Below are 26,168 nucleotides of genomic sequence, written 5' to 3'. Positions count from 1 at the left end.
CTTTGACCAGGCAGAACCAGCTCACTATTCTAACATTCAGAATTACTAAGTGCTGCTTGCAGGAAGTATTAGACCTTTGTTAGAAAAAGTAAAAATAAGCTTTCTGTTTACAAAGCAGGGATTTTTATATTCTAAGTACCCAGAAGGATACCTGGATCACCATAGGAAGATCCTAATGATTATTTGTGAATGAATGAAGGGGCTGTAGTGGTTAAGCTGCTACTCCAGCAACATATTTACCCCTGCTGCAAAGGACCATCACTGGTCTTAAGATTCCACAACAGAGTGGGCATCCCTGAGCTGCCTGTACCTTTGCAGAGCAGCACAAACAAATCATCAACCTCCTCAGTTTCCTCTGTTTACAAATGCCATGCCATGGGGCAGCAGGTAAGAATGTGGGCGAGTCACCAGAATTCTCACTTAATTCTCTCAAAGTCTGATTACACCATGTGTGTGTGTAGGCACTAAGAGGGTTTCTTCCCTGTCTCCCTGACTATAATCAGGTGTGTGGTGTTTCCTTCAAATGCAACTTAAAATCTGAAGGAATAAAGGGAGATAACTGTAACCTAACACTGACCAGAAGGTATATGCCACTTAGAGGGAACTGGCCATAGATGTGGCTCCCACTGGGTACCACATGCACCTAGAACTCAGCTCCAACCTGGTCTGACTGATTAGTCACATACCCTATGCCACGGTGAGAGGGCACAGAATTAAGTCCAATTTTATCTGTTACATGGGCACACCTATTTTATGACTAACTCTTGCTACGACAGCACCTCAATATGCACCTCCATAATGAAGCACACACTCCCTCCTTTGAGTACAACTGGAACAAACACGTTTGAGGAGTTATGGCCATTCTCTAGCAATACTCACAAAGAGCATGGCCAGCAGTTCTAGGCCAAGCCACCATGTTTGTTCACCCTACACACTGCTGGGTACACCCTCTGAAGCATCATTTGGAACTCTATAACCCTAAGATCAGCAGGTCCAATACTAGTGTAAGCAAATCTAACATTTCTACATGTTATCATCTGGGCTGGCCTTCTGCTGATATTTTGGATAATGGACCAAATGCGATTCCAAGTCATCTTAAGGTCACATTCCCTTCCAACTATATAATAGCTAATGGTCAGTTCTTTTGAATATGATGGCAATTAATATGGGAACCTATGATTTTCCTTTAATAATAATCTTTCAACTTGCTGATTATAAAGTAACACTGTCACTATTTCATGTTTCTATATGAAGTAACTTCTGAGCTGTTGACAAACAAGTGTCAACAGTAGGGTGGACTATACTGTTCTTTAAAATGTCATGTCATGCTTCTTAGGGGACTCAGGTATGGAAAACTAATTCACTGCAAATTTGTTCCCTCCCTCCTTTTTGTTCCTAGAAGGACTGACTGAAGGATTTCTGAAGAGTCCTACATTAGTGACTCTGCAATCCCTTTGGAAGTGCTGTTTGAGAAGCAAGAGATGGAGTAGGGACTCTTTCTATACAGAAGACCTTGTAAGATAAAAATTGAATCAGAGGAAGAAATGCACTTAGGAGCAAAAAAGTGCTTTAATATGTGACTCTCAACTAGCAATTTGGGAAACTTCATTCACAGATAAAGAGGGCATGACTTTTTAGGCTGTGTTTGACTTTTTAAGCACATGCCAAATTGTGTGATTTCAGAGTACGCCTCCTGCCCCTTGGTTTGCTGAATCTGGTCTCTGCCATGTCCCGTGCTGCTGCAAGGCAGCCAGGTGCCCAAGGGCATGGGTGCTGAGCCACTTGCTCAACATCCCTGGGATCTCAGCAGCCCTGCTGCTGACATCCTTAGGATTTTCAGAGAGGGAAGGCCTGCCCACAATGGGCAGCAGGTGCCTCCTGGAACAACTGGCTGAAGGAAGAAAAACAAGAACACAAAGATGAGATTAATGAGTGAATGAGGATGAAGTTCTTACCCGGTGGTGGGATGCCCGGGAGACCGGGCACACCTGGCGGAAGATGGTGGGGTGGAGGCCCCCCAGGGTGAAGTGGCTGCATGCTGCCCATGCTAACAAGGCCATCAACTGGGCCCTGCAAAGGTGGAAGGCCTGGCGGATAGCCACCCATCATGCCTTGAAGGACACAACAAATTTCAGACATGCATCATTAACATGCAACATAAGTTAAGTAAAAACAAACTTCCCACATGCACTACCAATGAATAAAGCACCCTTAGTATTGCATGATACAATGGCAATTAGTGCAATTATTTTGTTGCAATAATGAACAAAATAAAAAGTTACAAGTATGAAATCCAACATTTCTGGATGAATTAGTACTTAGTATATTATTTGTAGTTATCTTCCCTGGGATAAATATGCTTCATGTTTTCAGTTAAAAATAAAGAGGAGTTCCAGTAACAGCCTTCCCAAGGTCGTGATTTTTGCAAGCTGTTCCAACAGAGTGACCAGTTTTGCAACTGCAATTCTAATTGAACGGTAATAACCCCATCATTCCACTCTGCCCACACTCATATGCCTATCATGGGTACACATGAGGGGAAACTGGAATGGAGGGAAATGAGGCGCACAGCCCGGATCACAAAGCATGGTTCTCCAGCTTCGGGGAGGATGACAAGAATTTTTCAAGACTTCTACATCCACTCCTCTCTATTAGCCCCACCACTGCTGGTAAGAATGCATCATGCTCAAGCTTGAGCTGGGGAACTGCTAAGAGCCATCACAATGTATGATGTTTCATCTTTAGATCTCAAAACAAGTTAAAGATAAACCCTAAACCCTCCCAAACCCAGGTCACTCAGTAGCCTGCATGCAGACCTTAGGAGGAATGGCTGGAGAATCAGGCTCTGCTGACATGAGAAAATGCCAATTGTCATCGCTGTCTCCACGCTCACAAATACCCTCGCATAAACCATCAGTTAACAGGGAGCATTTTAAATAAGGTACAAAATATCTGTGAACAGAGGCTTTTATTCCTTTATTTTCAAAGTGCATCTTCATATGACAAATATTTTCTGCTGGCTAGGGAAAAGTTTCAAGAAACAAGTATTTTTGGCAAAAGGAGTAAAAAGAAACAATTTCAAAATGTCAAAGACTCACTGATCAAAAGTTCTTTTTAAGCCACACTTTTTTTTTTTTTTTTTTTTTAAGAAAAACAACTTGACTTTTCTAGGGTTTGAAATAAACACAATGAACAAAATATAAAGCTTCCCCCCAGAATGCAAATCACCTTTGGTCAAAATTCTTGCACGAAGGGAGGGCTGAAGGACTGGTACATCAAACCTTACTTTTATAAAATCCTCTTTGTAGAGGGACTCTGGGAAATAGTGGAAAACTCAAGATTCTAAGAATTTTACTCTTTGACTTTCCCTAAAGGATTATTTATTTATAAAAGTTTAGTTTTTTAAAGCTATAAAATTACTGATAATGCTGAGATTGATTCAGCCTGCTTCCTTAGTCATATCTAAGATGACTGAAAAACTTAAAATTACACGAACCAACAAATTTTAAATAGTAATACCTCTATACATGAAATAGAATTAGGAGTTTCATTTTTAAAAAAAGAGTTCAGAGAGTAAAAACTACTTTTGAACAGCCACCATCATCTTAAACATGAGAAGATCCAATGTTGCCAAACTGCCTTTTAACCACACCACTAGATATAGCTTTTAGGGATAAGTAGGTGAGAATTTAAGAATTTTAGGAGGCTTTGCTTTCAATTACAAAAGCCCATCTGAACGCACCCTTCATGGGCTGTGGTTGAAGAAGTTATTAAGAACTGAAAGACATGACACTTGTCTTCATTAAACTGTACTTTGGCATTTATTATCCCAGTCACATGTGTTCAAATGAGCTTCAATGCTTGTAAGCAAAGCGGGTCTCAGCAACAAGGCTAAAACTTAGGCCCTATGCAACCAGTAAATCCATGAAAAATCGCCCACTTAACTGCAAAGTTACCACTGTAGATCAAAGACTGGTTACTGTAGAGAATGTCTGCCCTTCACTCCCATGGCCCCGAAGTCTGGGCAGTACACAATAATGGAGCAGAGGCTTTCTAGAAAGGGCCCCCAATCTCCCCACATATCAGAGCTCTATGATGTTATTCCCCAACAGGAAGCTAATATGCTGCAGCTGCTTTTTTAAATTTATTTTATTTTTTTTAAAAATATTTTTAGCTGTTTGAATGCATTTTGTTAATGTGTCCCTGGGCTTTTTCAGTCAAGGGCACAGTGCTACAATATCACACATCAAATTGAACAAAACAATGTCAACAAGGGAATTCTAACTTTCAAAGTCCCCATGTTCAAGGCCTGATTTCTAAAAACCTTTGCAACCCCATTAACCAAAATGGGCCATGGAATAGAGAAGGTGATTATGAGATTTGTTAGATCAACATCAGTTACACCAAAAGTACTGAAAAGCCATGATTTGATGCGCTTTGGCGAGTGCAACTGCTGAGTTCAGCGATAGTGTATTTAAGAACTTGCCATCATGAAAGGTAGGAGCAACAATGAAAAAGTTATTCTATGCTACTCTTCCTCAAAAAGCAAATACAAAAAAAAGAGCAAAAGCAAAAACAAAACAACATCTCAATGAGCCTGCCCTGAATGACACTGTCTCAGGCTCCCTATGTAAAGAGGTCAAACTGCTTCTGCTTAAAAAGAAACAGGGTTTTTATGGACTTCACTAGGCTTAGAGAGATCACGAAAAAGGGACCTGAGAAGTGGTCTGCAGGCTTCTCATTGGAGACACATCAAACAAAAATATCCAATTTGAGAATAGCCGAACTTGCTATGGCTACCAGAATCAGAGACAACATACACAAGCAAACCACATTCATCATTTTCTTTTCTTTTCTTTTTTTAAATATGTGACTGGGATACTAACAGAAAATGCAGTTTAATGTAATCAAATAGAAAAGCATTACAGAGTGGGCACAATGAATTGAATAAGGACTATGTATTCCACTTAGCAGTCATGCACACTGGTGACTGAGAACTATAATTCACTGTCAAAAATCCTTTAAAATGGTCAGTTTTTAAGGATGGCTGCAGCAGAACAAAGGCAAGCTGAATACTGGAATGAGACGGGAAAATTAACATCACCTAAAGACTAGTTTTGTGTTTTCTCTTGGAAGTCTCTCTAAAAGAGAATTCAGAGTGTATTAATATTTTCTGCCATAATGCTCTATTCAAGAGCAGTCTGGAGTGGAAAACAGCACCAGACCATGCCCACAGCCAAGGAAGAGCTGCTTCCTACCAATTTCCAGGGTTTGGTCCAGGGCCCCTTTCTGGGGCAGAGAGGAGGCATTGCCTATATGGGAAAGGCAATATAAGGACAACATGGATGACTTCAAACTTTGAATTTGTCATGAGAAAAGCCTAGAGACTGTGGCCTACTCCTCAATGGAGAAAAAAAAAATGAAGGAATTTCTTAAAGTGGAAAAAAATGGTCTTAGCTCCTGTTTTTACCTGCAACAGGTGTCAACTGCTGATTGAGCATCCCCATTGGTGTTGGTGGTGGCACCACCCCCATGAGAGCCCCCACAGGGGTGCCTGCTCGGGGAGAAGCACTCGGCTGCTGTTGCTGTGCTGCTCGCTCTCTCTCCTGCTGCTCAGCAACTTTAGCTGCCCGCTCTGTAAAGGCATTTCAGATTTTCAATTCTGTTTTTAACCCAGGAATTCAAAACACCATCCATTGCATTCAACAGGACTAGTAAAAACACAGGCAACAGTTCTGTCTCAATGGAAGGAACAGTAGATGACTAGTCTCAATACAGGAGCCGGGCCGATTTCTCTTGGTAACCTAGGGTCCAGCTTTCCTATCCCATCTTGAGAACTGGTCTGCAAAGATTTCAAGAATGTTAAGACTGCAACACACATTCAGAAAGCACAGGTTTTATTTAAACACGTCACCAGCGTAACCAACGTGGTTATCTCACAAGGCGCCCTGAAGATGAGAAGTGCTACCATTATTCTAGTATTAATAGCAATGCAAAATATTTTTGATTTCAACATGAAGCAATTCCATGGCCCATTGTAATTTATGGCACAATTGTTACTTACTATATTTTCCTGATTCCTAGCACCCAATTTTACTAAGATTTAAGGACTCTTGTTATTAGTGTCATGGTAGGTTTAGCAGCTGAAGAAAATTAACTCTGTAAGGGAAAAGTAGCTCACTGCCTCCTCCACAGGGTTTAGGGAAAATAAATGCTATTTCGACATTCTAACGAAGCAAAAAGGTCATGTTTAATAAACCCCAAAGGAAAAAAATGCATGATACTCCAGGCTACAGTTATCAGAAAAAGGGAATAATTATAGATACACACATGAAGCAATGGAAAATGTATTGACAGAACCAGGTTTACTAAAGCTGAGCAGTTTAATATTGACCATAAATCAGCCTAAATCATCAAAGTTTCCAGAATTCACTCTTATTACATCTGAAATACAAGAGGAGAGGTTGCTTGTGCCAGTTCTGGGCGGTGGAAGACACCTTGCTATACCTCTCATTCCTTTCAGCTAGTCTGCCTGCATCTCCATAGTCACTAGCTCCAACAATCACATTCCCAGTCTTTTTGTGATCTAGCAGGCTGGTCTCTTACTAGAGAACTCTATAAATGTGCATTCCCAAAGCTCCCACAATACAGAATTTATTTTGCTTCACCACTCAAAAATTGGAAATCTGTCCTACTCTTTACCTGGGCAAACTGAAGTTGGGAGACAGGTAGATAGTGACTTGGACAAGGATACAGACAGAACCAGCAACCTGTGGCCCTGACTCCTGGTATCACACTCCAACTACCACACATTAACCCTCCAACATGGAATTCAAAAGACTACCACTGGCTCATCTAAGGAGGGGGAAAACAACTTGAGGTCACACGGGTTTAAAAAGAATCAAGCAGCAACAACTGCAGTCCTCTTTCAGTGTAAGAATGTGAAAGTCAAACAAGTCAAATCTTCTTTGGCTACAACACAGTTGCCTGCATAGACTTGTCATCACTAACACTGTTCCAGTTTATAGATCCTCTTTACAATGACCATGAGGGACAATAGCCATTTAAAACACCTATTTATTTCCTTGAGGTAGCAGTGAAAAAACACTGATAACTTACTAGATCCCTACATTAAATTCTAGTGTTTTCGTTACACAAATGACACAGCAAAATGGGAGAGCAAAAAAGTGGAGTTGAAAACAAAACTATTCAGGCCTGTGCATTGAATACTGGACTGGTTACTGGTGGCTTTCTCTGGGAGGAGCCACTTAGGCTGTCTTGGAAAAGAGAAATATTAAATGAGGCGAGCTAAAGTCAAAACTTTGGGTTTTGAATTCTATGAGTTAGAACACTGAAAGTTACACTGCTGAGTCATATAACTTGGTTCCCACTGAATTTTATCCTCTCCTTTAAATTTGGGAGAATTTCTGAGAAGTCATCATTTCTCCCTCACTTCAGCTCTGCTATAGCATTTTTACTTTTACATTATCTCCAGACACATTTCTCTTGTTCACACTCTAAATAACCAGCCACGTATTACTAGCTTCGTTTGTGCTAGACTAGGCTTTACATCCACGTAAGCTTCATATGCAATACTCCTCCTCCAAATGAAAGATATATTTGGTCTTAACCTTAACTAAGGTCTGAAATATCAAAGCTCTCCAAAATTCTAGGTTCTTATGGAACTGCCTAGGATTTCCTAAAGTATGTTCTGCAAAATATTAATTTCACAGTAATCAATCAATATTAACAATTAATTTATGTTTGATGAAAAATAATGGATTTGGAACCAGCCAAGAAGAGTAATGGTTGACCATTGTGGTCAACCACTGAGTGATGGCTCTCAACTGGCAAGATAAACCATTAAATACAATTCCAAATGGAGAAAATAAAGCTCCAAGGACAATAGTCCTGTCTAATCTAATGTTTACTACTTTATTCAAGCCATTCCTGATACTAAAAAACAAACAAAAAACAATAAAAAGTCTCTCTCAAGTATTTGTCCCTAATGGCTAAGAACCACAAAATCCTTGAATCATATAGCTCGACCAGAATGATTTAATTACAGAATAAAAGAAAAACGAAGGCAGTTGGGTTATCAAAGAAAACCCAAGTGCCTTAAAAGTAGCTATGAATGCAGACACAACACAGGCCAGGACTGGCCTAGGAAACCAAGCGCTTCAGCCAATCTTCAGCTTCAAGTTTAAATACGGCTTATCAAGAGCCGTAATGGAAGTCCACTGATTCTGAAAGCCCCCTTTCAGATGAATTTTAAACAAAATTATATTTAACACCCCGTATAATCATTCCCCAGCTCAACACATGTGTACTTACAGGACTCAATGAAAGAAGAAATCATGCAATTTTTAATACCAAAATATTTGTTTGAGAAATTTTTTGGGGGAAAAAACTCCACATCAGGATCAGAGGCCAAGTCAAAGGCAGTGTTTGCTTAGTCACAACTAGGCTGGCATTTAAAATGCTGGATGAGAGCCATCTGAGACAGTCCCCAACACAAAGTTCATGTGCAAGTGGTAAAGAATAAGAGAGTAAAACCTGTCTATGCACGTGCATTCGTGAAAACATCCCTTTGCTTAGAAAGTTGAGACAGTTGTGTTTAGTCTCTATTTACCTTCATATTCTGCTTTCTTGGCTGTCTCGAGGTTTCTCCATTCTGTCCCCACTAGTCGGCTGAGTTCCCCAAAAGAGTAATCTGGATGCTGGGCCTTAATTACAGCTCTCATCTCACTGCTGAACAGGATGTAGCCACTCATGTTGATTTTCCGTTTGGAGCCTTCTTTCTTGGCACTGCCTTTGGCAGACTTTGGGGTAGACTGTAAGACAGAAAGCTCTTATAGTGCATCAGAATATTGCATTTGGTTAACTGCTTAAAGTTTCTGGAAGCCAGGAACATGTGATTCAATAGCTACTATTTTAAGACACATTCAGTTTATAGATGGCCATTTTCTTGGTTAAAACACAGCTAGCTCTTCCTTGCCTCTTACTATACAAGAAATGGAAGTTTTACTGAATTCTATGACTGCAATCTATAATGGTGACCTCACAACTAAGTCTTGAGAAAATTCTGAAAGAGAAAAAATTACCAACAGGAATCACCTCAACCAAAAGATGAGGTCCTAAAGGAGAGACTAAAACAGGGGCAATAAAAGCTAGAGTAACAGGATGCCGTTCCTCATTGCTTTTCTTTAATACAAGGCAAGGAGAGCTTTCTCACTAAATTTTCTATTAAAAAGAACTATCTTGAAATTAAAAAAATATATTAAATTTTAAATAATGGCATTATGAAAGAAAAAAATCTGTTCTGTCTTGCAGAATTCTAGGTTGAAATTCACATGTATAGGGGCTAGATGTCTTCTTACTTTGGTTTGAAGCTGATGCAAACCAAAGTTAGGAATAAGACAAGTAACCAGGAACTTGTCACCTTCACCTGTGGGGGTGTGTAGGGCATGAGATCCAGCTCACTGGTCAGGGGAGTCTGAAGTTGAGGTAGAGAGGGAGGCTCAATGACTTCACTATCCTCTTCTCCCATCTCTTCGATATCATCATCTCCACCTTCTAACTCAGCAAATTTAGCTTCTAGTAACTGGATCTTCTTTTCCAACAAAGGTGAGGGCTCCTTCTGAGGAACAATTGGTTTTCTAAAAGAAGTGACATAAAAAAAAAAAAAAGTCACCTAATACTACTCCAGGATTGGTCAGAAAGCAGTGTTCTGCCTTAATATCTAGAAATGACTTCTTGCAACCTGCAATATACACTTTAAGTAAGCAAGGAAAGGGATTTAAATGTGTATTTATAAAGTCACACCTACTTATAGATGCTTGTTTTTAAAGGATTCTGTTGAATACTCACGAAAATACCAGGTCCAAAGTTGGGATCTATTTGCCAATGTATAGTGAAAAGAATTTTTGTAATCTGTGGAACTGTGCAATCTCTTAACAGACAGGCTATAAACCAGAACCAAGGATTTCTGCCTCCATATTACAATTACTAGACTCTATGACAAGGGCACTGTTAGAGCAGTTATCACATTTCAGCGGATTATGAGGATTTCCTTTAATTTTTAACTGAATTAATTAGTATTTAAAATGTATACTGCTCTACTTTAAGACATAATAAAAAAAAACAAAAAAAACAGCCCACACTTCACTATTTATCAGTTTTACTATTAAGAGCTGAGGTTTTCTTTCTTCCTTTGTTTTTCAAGCTTTACCTGAAGTAATAAATTTCATCATCTACCACTTTAGCAGAGAGTGAAAACCTCTTTAGTCCCTTGAACTTCTTCATCTGCTTGTCACTCTCATTGTAGCGGCTCTCACAAAGCAGAACATCATTTTCTGGAATTTCAGTTGGCCTGCAGGAGAGGAAGTCCTTGAATGACAACACAGAACACTTTCCTGAAAAAGCAAATTGGACAGAAGTTAGAATAAATTATGGTCTTAGCTAGCAATTATTTAAAATTTTTTATTTTTGAATTAATAAAATCATCTGATTCAAAATCAGAAGATAGAGTATACAGTAGCATAAAGACAGATAAGCAAATCAATGGAATAGAAAAGTATAGAAACAAACCGATATAATCAGGTTTTTAATTAATCGGCAAGGGTACCAAGACAATTCAATGGGGAAAGCATAGTCTCTTCAACAGATAAGTGTTGAGACAACTGGATTTCAACATGCAAAAGAACTGAGTTGGGACCCTTCCTCATACCAAATATAAAAATTAACTCAAATGGATCAAAGATCTTAACTGTAAAAGATACAACTATAAAACTCTTAAAAGAAAACAGGCATAAATCTTAAAAGAAAACATAGGTGTGAGCATAGGCAATGGTTTTGCAAAATCACAAGCATTCAAGATGGGGAAAAAATGGTATAGATGGTAGAGGCTTTGTTCATCCCTCTTGTGACCAAATCAAAGTTGTGACAGAAACATGGGGCAAACAGCAAGGAAAGTCACCTAGGATCTAGAAACAGAAGCACTACAACTAGGGAGAAAATAATTAATCATCCTGCAACAGTAGGAAGTAGGAGGGGGCAAAGACGCGAGGCTGCCTGCCTGGCCCCACAGCTGAGTGGGACAGAGGCTATGGCAACGGCAGCCAACAGCTGCAGATACTTTTTAAAGGGGCCATGTCCGCAAGTGGACTTTTGCAGTGATGGACCTGCCGCTCTAAGCACCAATGCCAGATTGGCTGCCGTGGGGAGGGGTGGAGGGAACCAGTGGCACCAGTGACTTACAAGGGAACACTGAGGTGTCGGAACGAGGGCCAGAGGCAAGGATCTCTCCCAGGAAGAAGTGCCAGCAGTATCCATTATTCCTCTATAGAGTACCCCCAATTCTGCCCTCTCCCTCCACCCCCCACCCCAGTGTGAGGACACAGTGCCACCACAGCCGAGTCTTCCTTAAACTGGATAACAGAAGTCTCTCCATCCAGGGGATTCTCTGAAACTCCTCCTTGTGGCCCCAACCAAGCCACATCCAGTTGTGTCCTCAGTGAGTCTGGTGCTCCCTGCTGAGCAGCACCGAGACTCATACTGGAGGCAGCTGGCCTCATTTTCTGGTGTGGTTTCTTGAGTCAACAATATGCACAGCATCTGTGGATTGCGTGCTGAGACTTAACAGGTGGTCCCAGAGGGGAACAGGCTTGGGCTAAATTTGGCCTGCAGCTGAACCCCTCTCATGACTGTGCCACTGGACACCTACTATATAAAGCCATGCTAATAAGACCAGGAGACTGAGTAACTTTGCTTAGTACATAGAAACACACAGAACGGTGGCCAAAATGGGAAGACAAACAGAAACCATATGAGAAAATAGAACAGAGATCCAGGAATAATGAAGTGAAGCAATCTAACATGCAGAGTTCAAAACACTGGTTATAAAGATAATCAATGAACTTAGGGGAAGTGTAGATGAATTCAGTGAGAACTTCAACAAAGGGGAAAAAAAAACAAAAACGGAAATGGAAATTATAAAAGGGAATCATCAGAATGAAGAACATATTGTCTGAGATGAAGAGTATATTACAGGAAATAAACAGAGTGGATAAAGAAGAGGATCAAACCACCAATATAGAGGATGGGGAAGCCAAGGACACTCAAATTGGAACGGCAAGAAAAAGAAGCCAAGACTATAATAATAATTTGAGGAGCCTATGGAATACAATTAAATGTAAAAATATCCATGTCATAGGCGTAACTGAAGGAAAACAAGAAGGTGAAGAGCTATTTGAAGAAATAATGATAGAAAGCTTCCCTAACTTAGTGAAGGAAACAGACATAAAACCCCAGGAAGTTCAGAGAGTCCCAAAAGAAGAAGCCAAAGAGGCCCATACCAATACAAATCATAATTAAAATGCTAAAGGTTAAAGACAAAGAAAGATTCTTAAAAGCAGCAAGAGAAAAGCAGTTAGTTACCTACAAGGGAGCACTTATAAGACTGGCAGCTGATTTCTCAAGAAACTATGCAGGACAGAAGGACTTCACACAAAACATTCAATGTGATGACAACTCAGGATCCTACAACCAAGAATACTTTATCCAGCAAAGCTATCATTTAGAGTCGAAGGACAGATAAAGAGCTTCTCAGACAAAAATTAGCTAAAGGAATTTATCACCACCAAGCCAGGAAATGCTGGAGGGACTTCTTTAAGAATAAAAAACATGTATCAAAAACAGGAATAAAGACTGGTAATAACTACATTCCTATCAACAAGTACCTCAAATGTAAAAGAATTAAATGCTCCAACTAAAAGACAGAGTGGATGAATGGATAAGAAAACAAGACCCCTACATGTTGCCTACCAGAGACTCATTTCAGATTAAAAGACACACAGACTAAAAGGAAGGGGATGGAAGAAGATATTGCCTTGATGGACCTAGAGGGTATTGCACTGAATGAAATGGGTTGGATAGAGAAAGACAAGTTTTGCATGATTTCACGTACAAGTGGAATCTAAAGAAAATAAAACAACAAAAATGGAAATAAACTCATAGATATAGAGACTATTTTGAGGGCTACTAGATGGGAGATTGGGGGGGGGATGACAAAAAAGGGCAAAGTGATTAAGAAGTACAAGTGGATAGTTACAAAACAGACATGGCGATATAAAGGGTAGCATAAGGAAAATAGTTAATATTGTAATAAATATCTAAGGGTACCAGATTTAGTCAGGTGACCACTTTGAGTTATATAGATCTCTAATCACTTTGCTGTACAACTGAAACTAATATTTTATTGTATGCCAACTATAATTGAAAAAAAAAACTCTCAATGAATTATACAATATAAATACAAGCAACTAATTGTCTATTATATTTTTAAAAAGCTGGAAACAAAGTCACAAGCAATCAAATAAAGTAAGATAAATTGGACTTTATCAAAATTAAAAACTTTGTGCTTCAAAAGACACTATCAAGAAAGTGAAAAGACAACCCAAAGAACAAAAGAAAATATTTACAAATCATATCTCTGGTAGAGTCAGTATCCAGAATATATAAAAAAACTCCTATAACTTAATAACAAGACAAATAACCCAATTAAAAACAGGCAAAGGATATGAATAGACACTTCTTCAAAGAAGATATACAAATGGTCAATAAGCACTTGAAAACATCATTAATCATTTGAGAAATGCAAATCAAAACCACATGAAATACCACTTCAAACCCATCAGGACAGCTATTACATTAAAAAAAAAAAAAAAGAAAAGGAGAAAATAACAAGTGTTGGCAAGGATGTAGAGAAACTAGAACCCTGTACATTGCTGGTAGGAATGTAAAACAATACAGCTGCTATGGAACACAACTAGGCAATTTCTCAATAATTTAAACAGAGTTGATATATAATCTCGCAATTCTAAGTAAATACCCAAAAGAAATGAAAGCGGGGACTCAAATAGATATTTGTACATCAATATTCATGGCAGCATTATTTACAATAGCCAAAAAGTAGAAACCACCCAAATGTTTATCAATAGATAAACAAAATGTTATACACACACACACACACATATACATACATACATACAATGGAATATAATCAGCCTTGAAAAGGAATAAAATTTTGATGCATGCTATACCATGAATGAATTGTAAGAACATTACGCTAAGTGAAATAAGCTAGACACAAAAGGACAAATATTGCGTGATTCCACTTATAGGAAGTACCTAGAACAGATAAAATTCAAAGGCAGAGAGTAGAACACATATTACTAGGGGCTGGGACAAGGGGAAATGGTTAGTCGTTGCTTAATGGGGACAGAGTTTCATTTGGGATGAAGAGTTCTAGAAATGGATAGTGATGATGGTTGCACAATACTGTCAATGAACTTACGTCACTGAATTGTACACTTAAAATGTTGCATTTTATGTTATGTATATTTACTGCAATAAAAAAAAACCCTTAAAAATGGTAGTATATTGCTTATATTGTTTTAGACCTAAATTTTGTTTCAAAATAATATATCTTGAGATTAGTTACTGGTATTAATATACTGTATTTATTGAAACTAGCTCCCTATTGAGGGACATTTAGGTTGTTTTCAATGTCTGCACTATCACTGCAGCAAAACAATGCTGACATAAATAATTTAAGACATATATTAATTTGCACATAGGTAAATATATTTGAGGCATAAATTTCTAGAAGTACAAAAGCTGGCTTAAAGAGTATGTACACTTTAAGTTTTATAGGCATTACCAAATTACCTTCCAAAGAGGTTGTGCTAACTCACAAACCCAGAACAAAGTGAAAGAATGTTGCTTCCTTACGTTTGTAGTAGTAACAAAAATCTGAATCTTTAACAATTTGATAGGTAATCCAAAAAAAAAAAAAAAAAAAAAAAAGCAGCGCATGAGTAGTTCTAATTTTTCATTTCTCTAATGGCTGAAGATAAGCATATTTTCATTTAAATTACTGGTCATTTCTTTCTGCTGTCTTATCCGTTGCCCTTTTTTCTGCTGAATGTTGATATTTTCTAAATGTTTTATAGGAGCTCTTCGCATGAGTGGAATTTGATCTTCATCTATGATACACTGCAAATATTTCCCCAAAGTTGTAATTTTTCTTTGCTTCTGCCAGTTTTGGTTATGCAAACATTTTCAACTTTTACACAGTTGAATTTATAAACCTTTTCTTGTATGGGTTCTGGGTTCCCTTCCCATCATTTCTTTTGGTATCTTTGCTGCTTTATTTTATATTTACTTAAACCTGTAATTCATCTGGGGATTTATTTTGAAGTTGATGAGAAGGATAGAGAAAATTTAATTTTTTCCAAATGGTTATCCAGTTTCCGAATACCAGTTAGAGAAAATCCATCTTTTCTCACTTATCTGGGAAGCCACCTTTATCATAAATTAAATTATATTTGGGTCTACTGCTGAACTTTCTATTCTAGTCAAAAATCTGTTAACTCATATGTCATATAAATAATCTTATTATAGTGTTATGTTTTAACAGACACTCTACCCTTCACTATGCTTTTCAGAATTTTCCTGATTTTTACTTCCTTTTTTGACATGATTTTAAAATTCAGTTTATTTAGTTCCAACTTCTCATAAGAAAATATCCATTGGTATATCTATTGAGATTGCATTAAAGATTAATTTAGGGAGAATAAACATCTCCATGATGTTGAGACTTAGCCAGTCAAGCACATGGCATGCTTTTCAAGGTGTTCAAGCGATCCCTTTTTAAATGCATTAAAAGTAGCTTTTAAAAATGTTCTTTATGCAGATGTGGCACAAATCTTCTTATATTTATTCCAAGATATTTTAATTTTAATTATTATTGACAATTTTAAGGCAATTGATTTGTTACTAGTTTAATACTCAACCAGCTTACTTCTTTTTTGTGTGCCATGGTTTCATGGTTGATTCTCTTGAATTTTCATCTCTGTAGTCCTTATTTTATAATTCTCTTTCTTACTTTTAACTGCACTTGTTAGTACCTCTAGAACAATGTTAAGTAAGTGATAAGGACATTCTTATTTTGTTCTTGACCTTAATAGGAGTGTTCATGATAACAATTTAGCCAAACATGTAAAACACGTAAAAAAAGGTCAGAAACATTTTAGAGGCTTAAAACAGCTACAGTTACTATCACTGCCATGGATACATAGCACTTTATTTACATAATCCAAAGACTTTGCAATTCAGAGAAGGAACAGTCACTATTTTCCGTATTTCACAGAAGGAAAAATAATGATTTGGAAAGGTAAAAATTCTGTTCAGAGCTAAAGAATAAAAATGACTGGTGGCCCTGGAATGGATGTGGTATCTCTGTACCCTGACTTGGGGCTCTTACCAGGCTCTCAAAAGATAGAGAAGAGATAAAAATTTAGAAAGCATCATTTGATAAAGCATAAAAAAATTTATAAAACTTGCTGGATTCTGACTGGAACTGCAATGAACCCATAAATCATTTTGGGGAGAAATGATGTTTTTATAATACTGAATCTTCCACCTATGAATGTGATGAATCACTTCATTTTTTAGGTCTTCTTTAGTTTCTCTCATTAAGTGTATGTATAAAAGTCTTATACATCTTTTTAAAAATTTATTCCTAGTTACTGAATGTAAATAGCATACTTTTAAAATTTAACTTTCTAACTGTTCATTGGTAAATAGAAATATAGGTGATATTGATATTTTCATGTATTAATTCTAAAAGCTTATCCGAATGTCTCTTGGGGTTTCTGTGAACCTAATAATGTCTGCAAAAATTAATTTTACTTTTCCTTTCTAATCTTTAAGAACCTTTTCTTTTCTTGCCTTAATAAGAACAGTTTTTCAGTTAATACAGCATAACAAAATATCTACTATGAAGAAAACAGAACCTGCAACTAAATTAAGAATTTCTGGAGTCCAAATTCCTGGAAATTTTACCAGTAAAATGTCTAAATGTAGAAGCACTCTCTGCTAGGTGTGGCCATGCGCATTCTCAAACACAACGTCTCTGTGACCATTTGATTACCATTTAAGTTACTGAAGACAACTCTTAATAGAACTGAACAGAGCAGAAGTATAATAGTTAGGAAAACGAGACAATCTCCTAAGTGAAATGGGCCTGCGAGATCTACATCACAGATGAAAAAAATTATATGATCCCTAGTTATCTTTAAACCTTTTGTTTCAGAGAGACAAAAAATTAAGTTTACATTTGCCAGGGTGTATAGTTAACGCAACAAAATTATAAGTCCTCTAAGCCTTAAATTTAAACATTTCAAATTATTACTCTCTACAGAAACAAATGAAAAAAAGCTCTGCTTCCTTGCATTCAAAAGTCAATATAAAATGTGCCAAATCCCTTTTTCTTCTTTGGGGGGTATAGTGAAATCCCACACACTGGGCTAAAATCCCATTTTGTACCATTAGATACATTTCCTTTTGGGGTTTATCTCAAGATGAAGTAACCATACATCTCATTGTATGCCTGTTGTCTTGCTTAATGTTCTTAGCACCTCCTTACACTTTAAAAAGTGTCCCAGTTGGCTGTAAACCAACTGACAATCCTAATAGTAGTACAGGATTAGAAGTGAGAAGACCTAGGTTTTTGTTTTGGTCCATTTCTTGGAGACCAACTTCACCATTCTGAGGATATCAGCATTTTCATATAGGTCATGGTGAGAAATAAATAGGATTCTGGATATAAATAAGTTATATATATAAACTATAGAATGCAACACATTCTAATAGGTATCTTTAAAAACAAGTGATGTCAATAAAAACTGTGGAGTAGGGAGGTCCAAAGGCCATTCTTTACTGAAACACAGAAAAGCTAGCAAAAACTGTCAGAATCAACATTATCAAAACTCCGGAAAATGGCCAAAAGTTTATAGCAACCAAGCAGAATGCTTAACCAAGAAAAAAAGTGACTGAAACCTGGCAGGAGACCTTTGTGGCATTTTAACTTACCCTCTCCCCATCACCCCTTTCTGGCTCAGGGGCAGTCTTGGAGATGGTCGCCTATGTTCCTGGTATGAGTTTCTGGTGCTGCAGGGAGCAGAGCAGTCTTTGTTCTCAAAGAACTGTGGTTGTCTGTTTTGACCTGTTGGGTGGCTTCCTGAAGAACTATACGTTCATTTCATCTGACTTGGATTTCTTTTCTTTTTGGAAAATTTCGAAAGGCAGAGAAGTAGCTTTGATACTTTTGTTGAAAACATTTAAAGGCAAATGAACCAGCTGCTGCCAACAGAGGCAAAGGATATCAGTTGAGGCAAGCAGCACATATGCTGAAAAGCTTGGGAGAAAAAGCTGAACAGTAAATTCTGAAAAGCTTCCACTTATTCCTGGGAATCTAGAAAGCCATGCATGTGCCATGGTCAGGGTGAGTGCTCAGAAAAGACCTAAGAAGGCCCTAAGCTCTCACCTTTGCCTGGCTGTTAAACCTTGTGGAAACAGGAAGTGAAGGCAAAGGCAGAGCCGTAAGCTGGGCTGAGTGTTGAATGTGTGTTCCAATACAGACATAGTATCCAGTTGCAAAGACTGGGAATATTTTTCTTTTTTGATCCAAGCACTTAGGAAAATCTGTTAAGTCACTAGCTAATCGCTAAGCTAGCAGAACAGAGATTTCAGTGACCATGCACAACAAAAAACACGATCTTTTGAAAATAGTTTAGAAAGTCACTAAACAAGCAGATACAACCCACCATGAGTAGTAACGAGAAAGCCCGCAGAGGCGAGAGAATCTAATTTTCAGAGTTATCACATAGTATTTAAGTTATCCAGTTTTTAACAAAAAACTATGAGGCATATGAAGAAATAAGAAAGTATAGTCCATTCACAGGATAAAAAATAAACAGATACTGTCCCTAAGGAAGCCCAGACGTTAAACTTACTAGACAAACACCTTAAATCAAATATCTTAAATATGCTTAAAGAGCCAAAGGAAACCATGGTCAAAGAAGTAAAGGAAACCAGAATGATGTCTTACCAAATAGAGAATAACAATACAGAGATAAAAACTGCAAACACTAAATATAAATTCTGGAGCTGAAATGTACAATAATTGAAATGAAAAATTCATTAGAGGGGTTTAACAGAAGATTTGAACAGGTAGAAGAATCAGTGAACTTGAATATAGGTCAATTGAAATTATCAGTATGAAAACCAGAAAGAAAAGAAAAACGAAGAGTCTAAGAGACCTGTGACAGACCATTAAGCATGTCAACATAGGCATCTTGGGAGTCCTGGAAGGAGAACAGAGAGAAAGGAGCAGAAAAAAATATCTGAAGGAGTAGTGGTGAAAAACTTCCCAAATTTGATGAAAGATGTTAAAGAAAAAAACTGCCAGGGAGAGAGACTCCTATATCCAGCAAAAGTATCCGTCAAGAATGAAGGGGGAAATAAGATATTTCCAGATAAGCAAAAGATGAGGAAGTTTGTTGCTAGTAGACCTGTTCTACAAGACATGCTAAAAGGAGTCCTTCAAGCTGAAATGAAAGTATGTTAGACAATAACTTGAAGCTCCCCCCCTCCACACACACATGTGCGCACACATACATGCACACACAAACACCAGTAAAAGTAACTACCTAGGTAAACATAAAGCCAGTATTATATTTTTAGTTTGGAATGCCTCTTTTTTTCTTTACAAGACTTAAAAGTCAAATGCATAAAGCAAAAATCAGAAATCTATGTTAATGAGCACACAAAGTATTAAGATGTAATTTCTGACAACAGCATAAAGGGGAAGGGATGAAGCTGCAGAGCTGAGTGTCTGTATGCTATTGAAGCTAAGTCAGTGTTAATTCAAAATAGACTATCATAAATTTAAAATGTAATCTGCATGGTAATCACTAATAGCTAAAAAACAATAAATGATATAGTTGCCCTAGCCAAGGGAGACTTCAGTCTCACCTTTGTCATGCATCCCTTGAGTTTCCAGGCTGGGTTTACACTAGGGGGTAAGGCTCTAGGGCTTTAGTCTGGATCACAAGTTAAAAGGAAGACATTCTCTGTTATAAAAACTCAAGAAGAATTTAATAACTTTGCTAGTCTTTGCTCCTTCTCCCCAGGATGGGAAGAAGACAATGTGTTGAACTACCAGGTCATTCAGACATTTTTACCACATCTGATTCTGAAAAAATTCACAACACCAAAAATAATCAAAACACTAAAGTGATCAAACTCTAAGTGTAAAATATTTTTTAATCTGAAAGTTTCCTTTTAGTCATAAGCATGGTGGCTGCTTCTTTATAACCATATGTAATCAATATAAAGCTTGTGACGAGCAACCTTTTGCAATGCCATTCCAAAAGATGTAAAGAATAGCTGCTGTAAATATGCTGTAGAGTTAACTCAGGGCCAGAAGGAACACAATAGCTGAAAATGATGACAGTATATGATGTAAATAACAAGATCTGAGAAGCAGTATATCACTGTGAACACTCAGTAAAATGATAGAATAGAAACCAGAATATAAGTGCTTCACATTTCTGGAATGGGAACAATAACATTACTAAAGTTGAGTCCAACAGAGACTGTAAAAGTCTTTTAACTGCTCCCCTGCTGCTACCTTATTCTTATATATCATATTCTCCAAACTTCAGCCACAATTATTCCTCTAATGCGTATGTTGGATCACATCGCCTCTCTGCTCAAACCCCTCGCAGGACTTCTTATCCACTCTAAACCCAATCTCTGCACTGTCTGTAAGACCTATCATGACTGGGTACCTAGGCACCTCAGAGGGCTCATTCCCTAACACACATCCCATGCCCTGCTCCAACCACCTGGCTTGCTTATCGTATCTCAAACATGCCTAAATACTTTGCCTAACGGTCTTTGCATTTGGAGTTTGCTGTGCCTAAAAGGAGTAAAAATCTCAGGTATTTGAACAGTTTTCTTCCTCATTTCCTTTAGGGCTCTACTCACATGTGACCTATCAGAGAAGCTTTTGCTGACCACATTACCTAAAACAGGACTACCCCTCAATATTAATCTCTAACCTCTTCCTCTGCTTTATTCTCATTCATAATCCCAATTCCTATCTGATGTTCTATATATTTAATGTCAATTTACTGACTCCCCAACCTCTGTCCCACTGTAAGTTTCTAAAAGAGCAGACTTTGGTATGTTTATTGCTGTATACCTAGTACTTAGAACAGTGCCTAGCACAGAAGTATTCAATCAACTGTGATGGAATGAATGTGATTAAATGAAATGAAATGAATACCTACCCAGAATACATGTCATGGGACAGGTTTCTTCCAGATTACTCAGAAATACTTCTTTTTTGTAGAACATTTTTGTGGGCTCATGTTCCGTCTCTTCTGGGTGAATGAAGATAGGGCCATAAAAATATGCAGCTCCATCTCGGACCCATACTTTTTCAATTCTTGGAGGAAAAAAGGAAAAATTCCATTAAAATAGAATTCTGATGAGTTTCATTCTTGAAGCTAATAAAAATTCCATTAACCAAAAACTTAATGATACACAGGAGAGTTTCACTGGCTATTTTGATAAGATAATTTCCTTGATTTTTTTCCCGCTTTAAGCACATGAAAAGATATTTGGAAAAAAAGAAATGAACATTTGTCTATTCATTCATGTGAGGGAAAAACATTTTAACATAATATATACTATACACTTTACTTATTCACATTTATTGTCTTCCAACTAGAACAAACATTCACGGGACTAAGGATATTTGTCTGTTTTATTCACTAATGCATCCTCAAATCCTGGCAAACAGTAGGTGTGTAATAACTGATTAATGAATGATGAACAAATATGATGAGAAAACTGAAGCTCAGAGAGGTAAATCATTCGCCTAAGGACATGAAACTAGCAGAGCTGGGACTTAAACCAAGATTTCTTGGAACCAACTACTATTCTTAAGCACTATCCTCTATTGCCCAACTCTGTACCTGAATCCTTTTTATGTTGTTTTATACCATCCAACCATACTTTCATCCATTTACTTGTTTTTCATATATCTGAGCACTCACTATGTTTCATGCACTGTGTCTGGAAAAGAAGCTACAAAGGTGAACAAACAGAGAGAGTCCCTACTCCTAGAGCACTTGCAAGTTGGTACAAAAACCTAACAATAATATAATGTGGTATGTGTTTCAAGGAGAAGGAAATAAATGGTGCTCGGAGAGTGTGTAACAGGGAGGCTTAACTCAGTCTGGAGGGGACAGAAGAGGCTTCCTTAAGGAAGTGCCATTTCAAATTTAAGCTAGAGGAATTCACCACATGAAGTGGACAGGGAGACTTCTGGGTTGAGAGTTCAGCAAACGGTAGAAGATTAAAAAGAGTTAATGGGAAGAATTTAAAAAAAGAAATATGGTTGCAGGAAAAAGCAGGTAAAGTGTGGTATGAGAGAAAGCTGGAAAAGTTACCTGGGGAGAGACTTTTGTCTTTATCCTCAAGAGTGATGAATTTTTTAAACTGGCTCCCCATCTCTCAGACCCAACCTCATTCCTCCTACTTCAGTAACTCACCTGCCCACGCGAGGGCGCACCAAGCCATGGGACTTGATGAAGACACAGTCGCCAACCTTCAGCCACATGTCATTGTAACGGAGCTGCTCAAAGTAGTGGCAACCTGGTTCACCATTTGACATTTCCACAGGGACATCTTCTTTTTCCTATGGTAAAGGAAACTGGCTGAAGATAGGCAGCAGGCAATCAAAGAGTAGACAAAGAAAATAAAAAAGGAAAACAGACTTTCTTTCATATTAACTTAAAAGAAAAAATAACCATAAATGGAAGTTTTGATGAAGATAAGAATCAAAAGATTAGGTTACTGAAATCAAACTAAGTCTTTTCAAATATTTTACTTTAAATTTCTAGTTAATTTTCATAAAATGTTACTTCAAGGTGCTTTTATACCTCTCTCCCTCCTTCTATCTCCACAGCCTTTGGCAAAAAAACACTGGAGAGGACTTAGTAGCATTCAGAAGCTGCCTGTTTGTGCATTATTAGAGTATAAGGAGCAAATTTCACATGCTTCCTCTTCACCACATTTTCTGAGCTCTCAATGTCTTAAAATTAACAATTAACAGATTTAAATTTTTTGTCATTTTGACTTATTCCAACATAGAAAGGAGTAACATAACCTCTGTGACCTATACTCACATACATTGTTTTTGAATAAACGACAGGGTCTGTCACCTACTAACTGCTATACATTGGCCAAATTACTTGACCTCCTATGCCTTAGTCTCCTCATTTGTAATAAAAAGATAAGTGTGCCAATCAGACAGGATTGTTAGTAAGCTTAAATGACACAATCCATGTTAAGTACATAAAATAATGCCAGACTCATTAAAAGTACATTCATTATTGTTGTTTTATAGTCATGGCAAAAAGAGAGGAACTTCTAAATAATGGAAATAAAAAACATCATTTACTGGAAATCTAGCAGATAATGGGCAGAGTGCTAGGTATTTTAAATATAGCAACTCCAAAATGTATAAAAGCAATGGGAATGCCAGAATCTTAAAATAGTTGACTGCATCTCACTATTTCTCTGAGAATATCTGAAACTTAAAACTAAAAAACTCAAAATGGATTAAAGACTCAAATGTAAGGCCTGAAACCATAAAACTTCTAGAAGAAAACATAGGCAGTAAACTTTTTGACACCACGCTTAGTAATATATATTTTTTAAATATTGTGCGAGGGTAACAAAAGCAAAAATAAACAAAAAAGGCAACCTAAGTGGGAGAAGATATTTGCAAGTGATATATCCAATATCTGAAATACATAAAGAACTCATATAACTCAACATCAAAAAAAAATCTGATTAAAAAAATGAACAGAGGACCTGAACAGACACATCTCCAAAGACAAATGGCCAACAGAGAAATGAAAAGATGCTCAACATCACTAATCATAAAAGAAATGTAAATTAAAACCACATGAGATATCACCTCACATCTGTCAGAATGGCTATTATCAAAAAGATAACAAATAATAAGTGTTGGCAAGGATGTGAAGAAAAGGGAACCCTAATGCACTGTTGGTAGTAATGCAAACTGGTGCAGCCACTACGGAAAACAGTAAGGAGTTTCTTCAAAAAAATAAAGAACCATCATACCACCCTTTTGATTTTTGAAGAAATCAAAAGCACTAACTTGAAAAGATATTGCATCCCTGTGTTCACTGCAACTAAAATATGAAAGCAACCTGTGTCCACCCATAGATAAAGAAGGAAGATGGAGTGTGTATGTGTGTGATGGAATATTACTCAGCCATACAAAAGAATGAAATCTTGTCTTTTGCAACATGGACAGACCTAGAGAGCATTACGCTAAGTGAAATAAGTGAAACAATGAAAGATAAATGCTATGATTTCACTTATATGTGGAATCTAAAAACAGAAGAAACAAAAGAAAACAGAAACAGCTTACAGACACAAAGAACAGAACTGATGGTGTTCAGAGGGGATAGCTGAAAAGGTGAAGGGGATTAAGAGGTACAAACTTCCAGTTATAAGATAATTAAGTCTTGAGGATGTAATGTACAAGACAGAAAATATAGCCAACAATATCATAATAACTCTGTACAGTGACATAAGTGACTAGACTTATCACGGTGATTATTTCCTAAGTGTTGAATCACTGCTGTGTACCTGAAAATAATATAATCCTGTATATAATCTATAATTAAAAAAAAAAAAACTTTTATTTTTAGGAATGGGTTCTGTTCTAAAATAATTCTTTAAAAGAGTTCCTAGAATAACTTGTCTTGGCCATGCGATATCAAAATAATGAGAAAAAAGTAACTCAAATATGGAGAGGACCCTGAGGACTTACGAATTCTAATAATAAAAATAAGAAATCTAAGTTAATTCCCACATTGGTGTCCACTGGTATCTCTTCTTTTAAAATTAATGTCTATAATTCTCACATATATTGGTAAAATGTAAGAAATAGGATGTGTTAGGACACTAAAATAGATATTTTCCCTTTAGACACTAAGAATTCGATTTTTTTCCAGTTTTTACTAACAATTTAAAAACTTTGTCTTTTTTGATTATAAAAAGAAGTATATTTGTTGGAAATAATTCAAACATTAGAGCATGTAAAACTTAAAAAACAAAAGTCTCCTGTGATGTATCCCCGGATAATCACCCAGTTTAATATACAGTTTTTGCATGTTGTTTTCACATTCAAATGTACAAATGTATAAATGTATATTTTTTAGTTTTTTTTTGAATGGTGGAAACACATCCTATTCTACAACCCATTAATTATTAACATCTTTTTTCCACGTAAATTGGAAAATTTTCAATGCTACTACTATATTAGACCTACTTTATTCCTTTCATTGGCTGCACAGTTTGCATTGTATGGATGTATGAGAAGTTAATGCCTATTCGTGGGCATTTGGGTTAACCTACGGATTTTGCTTTTACAAACAATATCACCCCTTGAAGAAAATCCTTTAGTGTACCTAGCTGAGGACTATGTTGGAACACATTCCCTGTCATTAAACTGCATGGTCAAAGGGAATGTCATCAATGGGAGATGAGAGTGTGGTGCCCTAGACAAGGCTGCATGTGTTATCAGTCTTTAAAACTCTTGCCAATATGTTAGACATTTTAAAAACTAGTAAATTAACACATTTTCTTACGTCTTTTAGATGCCTTCCTTCTATAAATGATCTATTTTGTACTTTGCCCATTTTTCTAGATTTACTTTTCCTCTAGACTTCAAAGAGCTCTTTGAACATTAGAAATAGTAGTCCTTAGACTGTTTTATTAAACTAATTGATATTTTCAATTACAAATTGATAAAATGATCAAAATGATTTTTTTCTTTTATGGCTAATGGGTTTTATATCAAGCATAGAAAGGACCCATCCCAAGCTTATAAATGAATAAAAGATTACAGGTAAATATAGCAAATGTAATTATGTTAGAAATTAGTAGTTTTTTTTTTTTAATGTTTATATCTTATTTATTGTTAAATATAAAGTGAGGGAGAATTCAGATTTTTTTTCATTTTTCTTTTCCAAATAGTTATCAGTTTTTCTAGTATCACTTGATTCCAACTTCTCCTGCTGATTTAAAATACTACCTTTAAATTATGGACTTCACTTATGAAAAGCTTATTTCTTCCATTAGCTAGTCCTGAGCTAATAACTCATTTTTTTTTTAAATGCAGTTATATAAAATGTAATGTCTGTCAG

The 26,168-nt window shown here is 36.9% G+C and overlaps 1 protein-coding gene across 22 annotated transcripts in view; it reads right to left on the bottom strand.

Moving 5' to 3' along the window:
- PBRM1 (polybromo 1) overlaps nt 1–26,168 on the bottom strand; it is a 99,277-nt gene that overhangs the window by 5,122 nt on the left and 67,987 nt on the right. For 10 of the 22 annotated variants that reach the window (XM_016121810.2, XM_016121811.2, XM_016121804.2 and 7 more), the window contains 7 exons: nt 22,473–22,618; nt 21,204–21,361; nt 10,232–10,415; nt 9,449–9,659; nt 8,633–8,834; nt 5,471–5,635; nt 1,956–2,111 (listed from right to left, as the gene is read on the bottom strand). In XM_016121810.2, coding sequence (XP_015977296.1) covers nt 1,956–2,111; nt 5,471–5,635; nt 8,633–8,834; nt 9,449–9,659; nt 10,232–10,415; nt 21,204–21,361; nt 22,473–22,618 — 1,222 coding nt within the window. The remainder of the gene's footprint in view (nt 1–1,955; nt 2,112–5,470; nt 5,636–8,632; nt 8,835–9,448; nt 9,660–10,231; nt 10,416–21,203; nt 21,362–22,472; nt 22,619–26,168) is intronic. The other 12 variants (XM_036219239.1, XM_036219242.1, XM_036219243.1 and 9 more) reach the window with 3 other exon arrangements.

This window comes from Rousettus aegyptiacus, unplaced genomic scaffold, assembly GCF_014176215.1.
Source record: "Rousettus aegyptiacus isolate mRouAeg1 unplaced genomic scaffold, mRouAeg1.p scaffold_m13_p_4, whole genome shotgun sequence".
Lineage (NCBI taxonomy): Eukaryota > Metazoa > Chordata > Mammalia > Chiroptera > Pteropodidae > Rousettus > Rousettus aegyptiacus.
The sequence above is the reverse complement of the archived record's forward strand: the minus strand, read 5'-3'. Positions and strand labels throughout refer to the sequence as shown.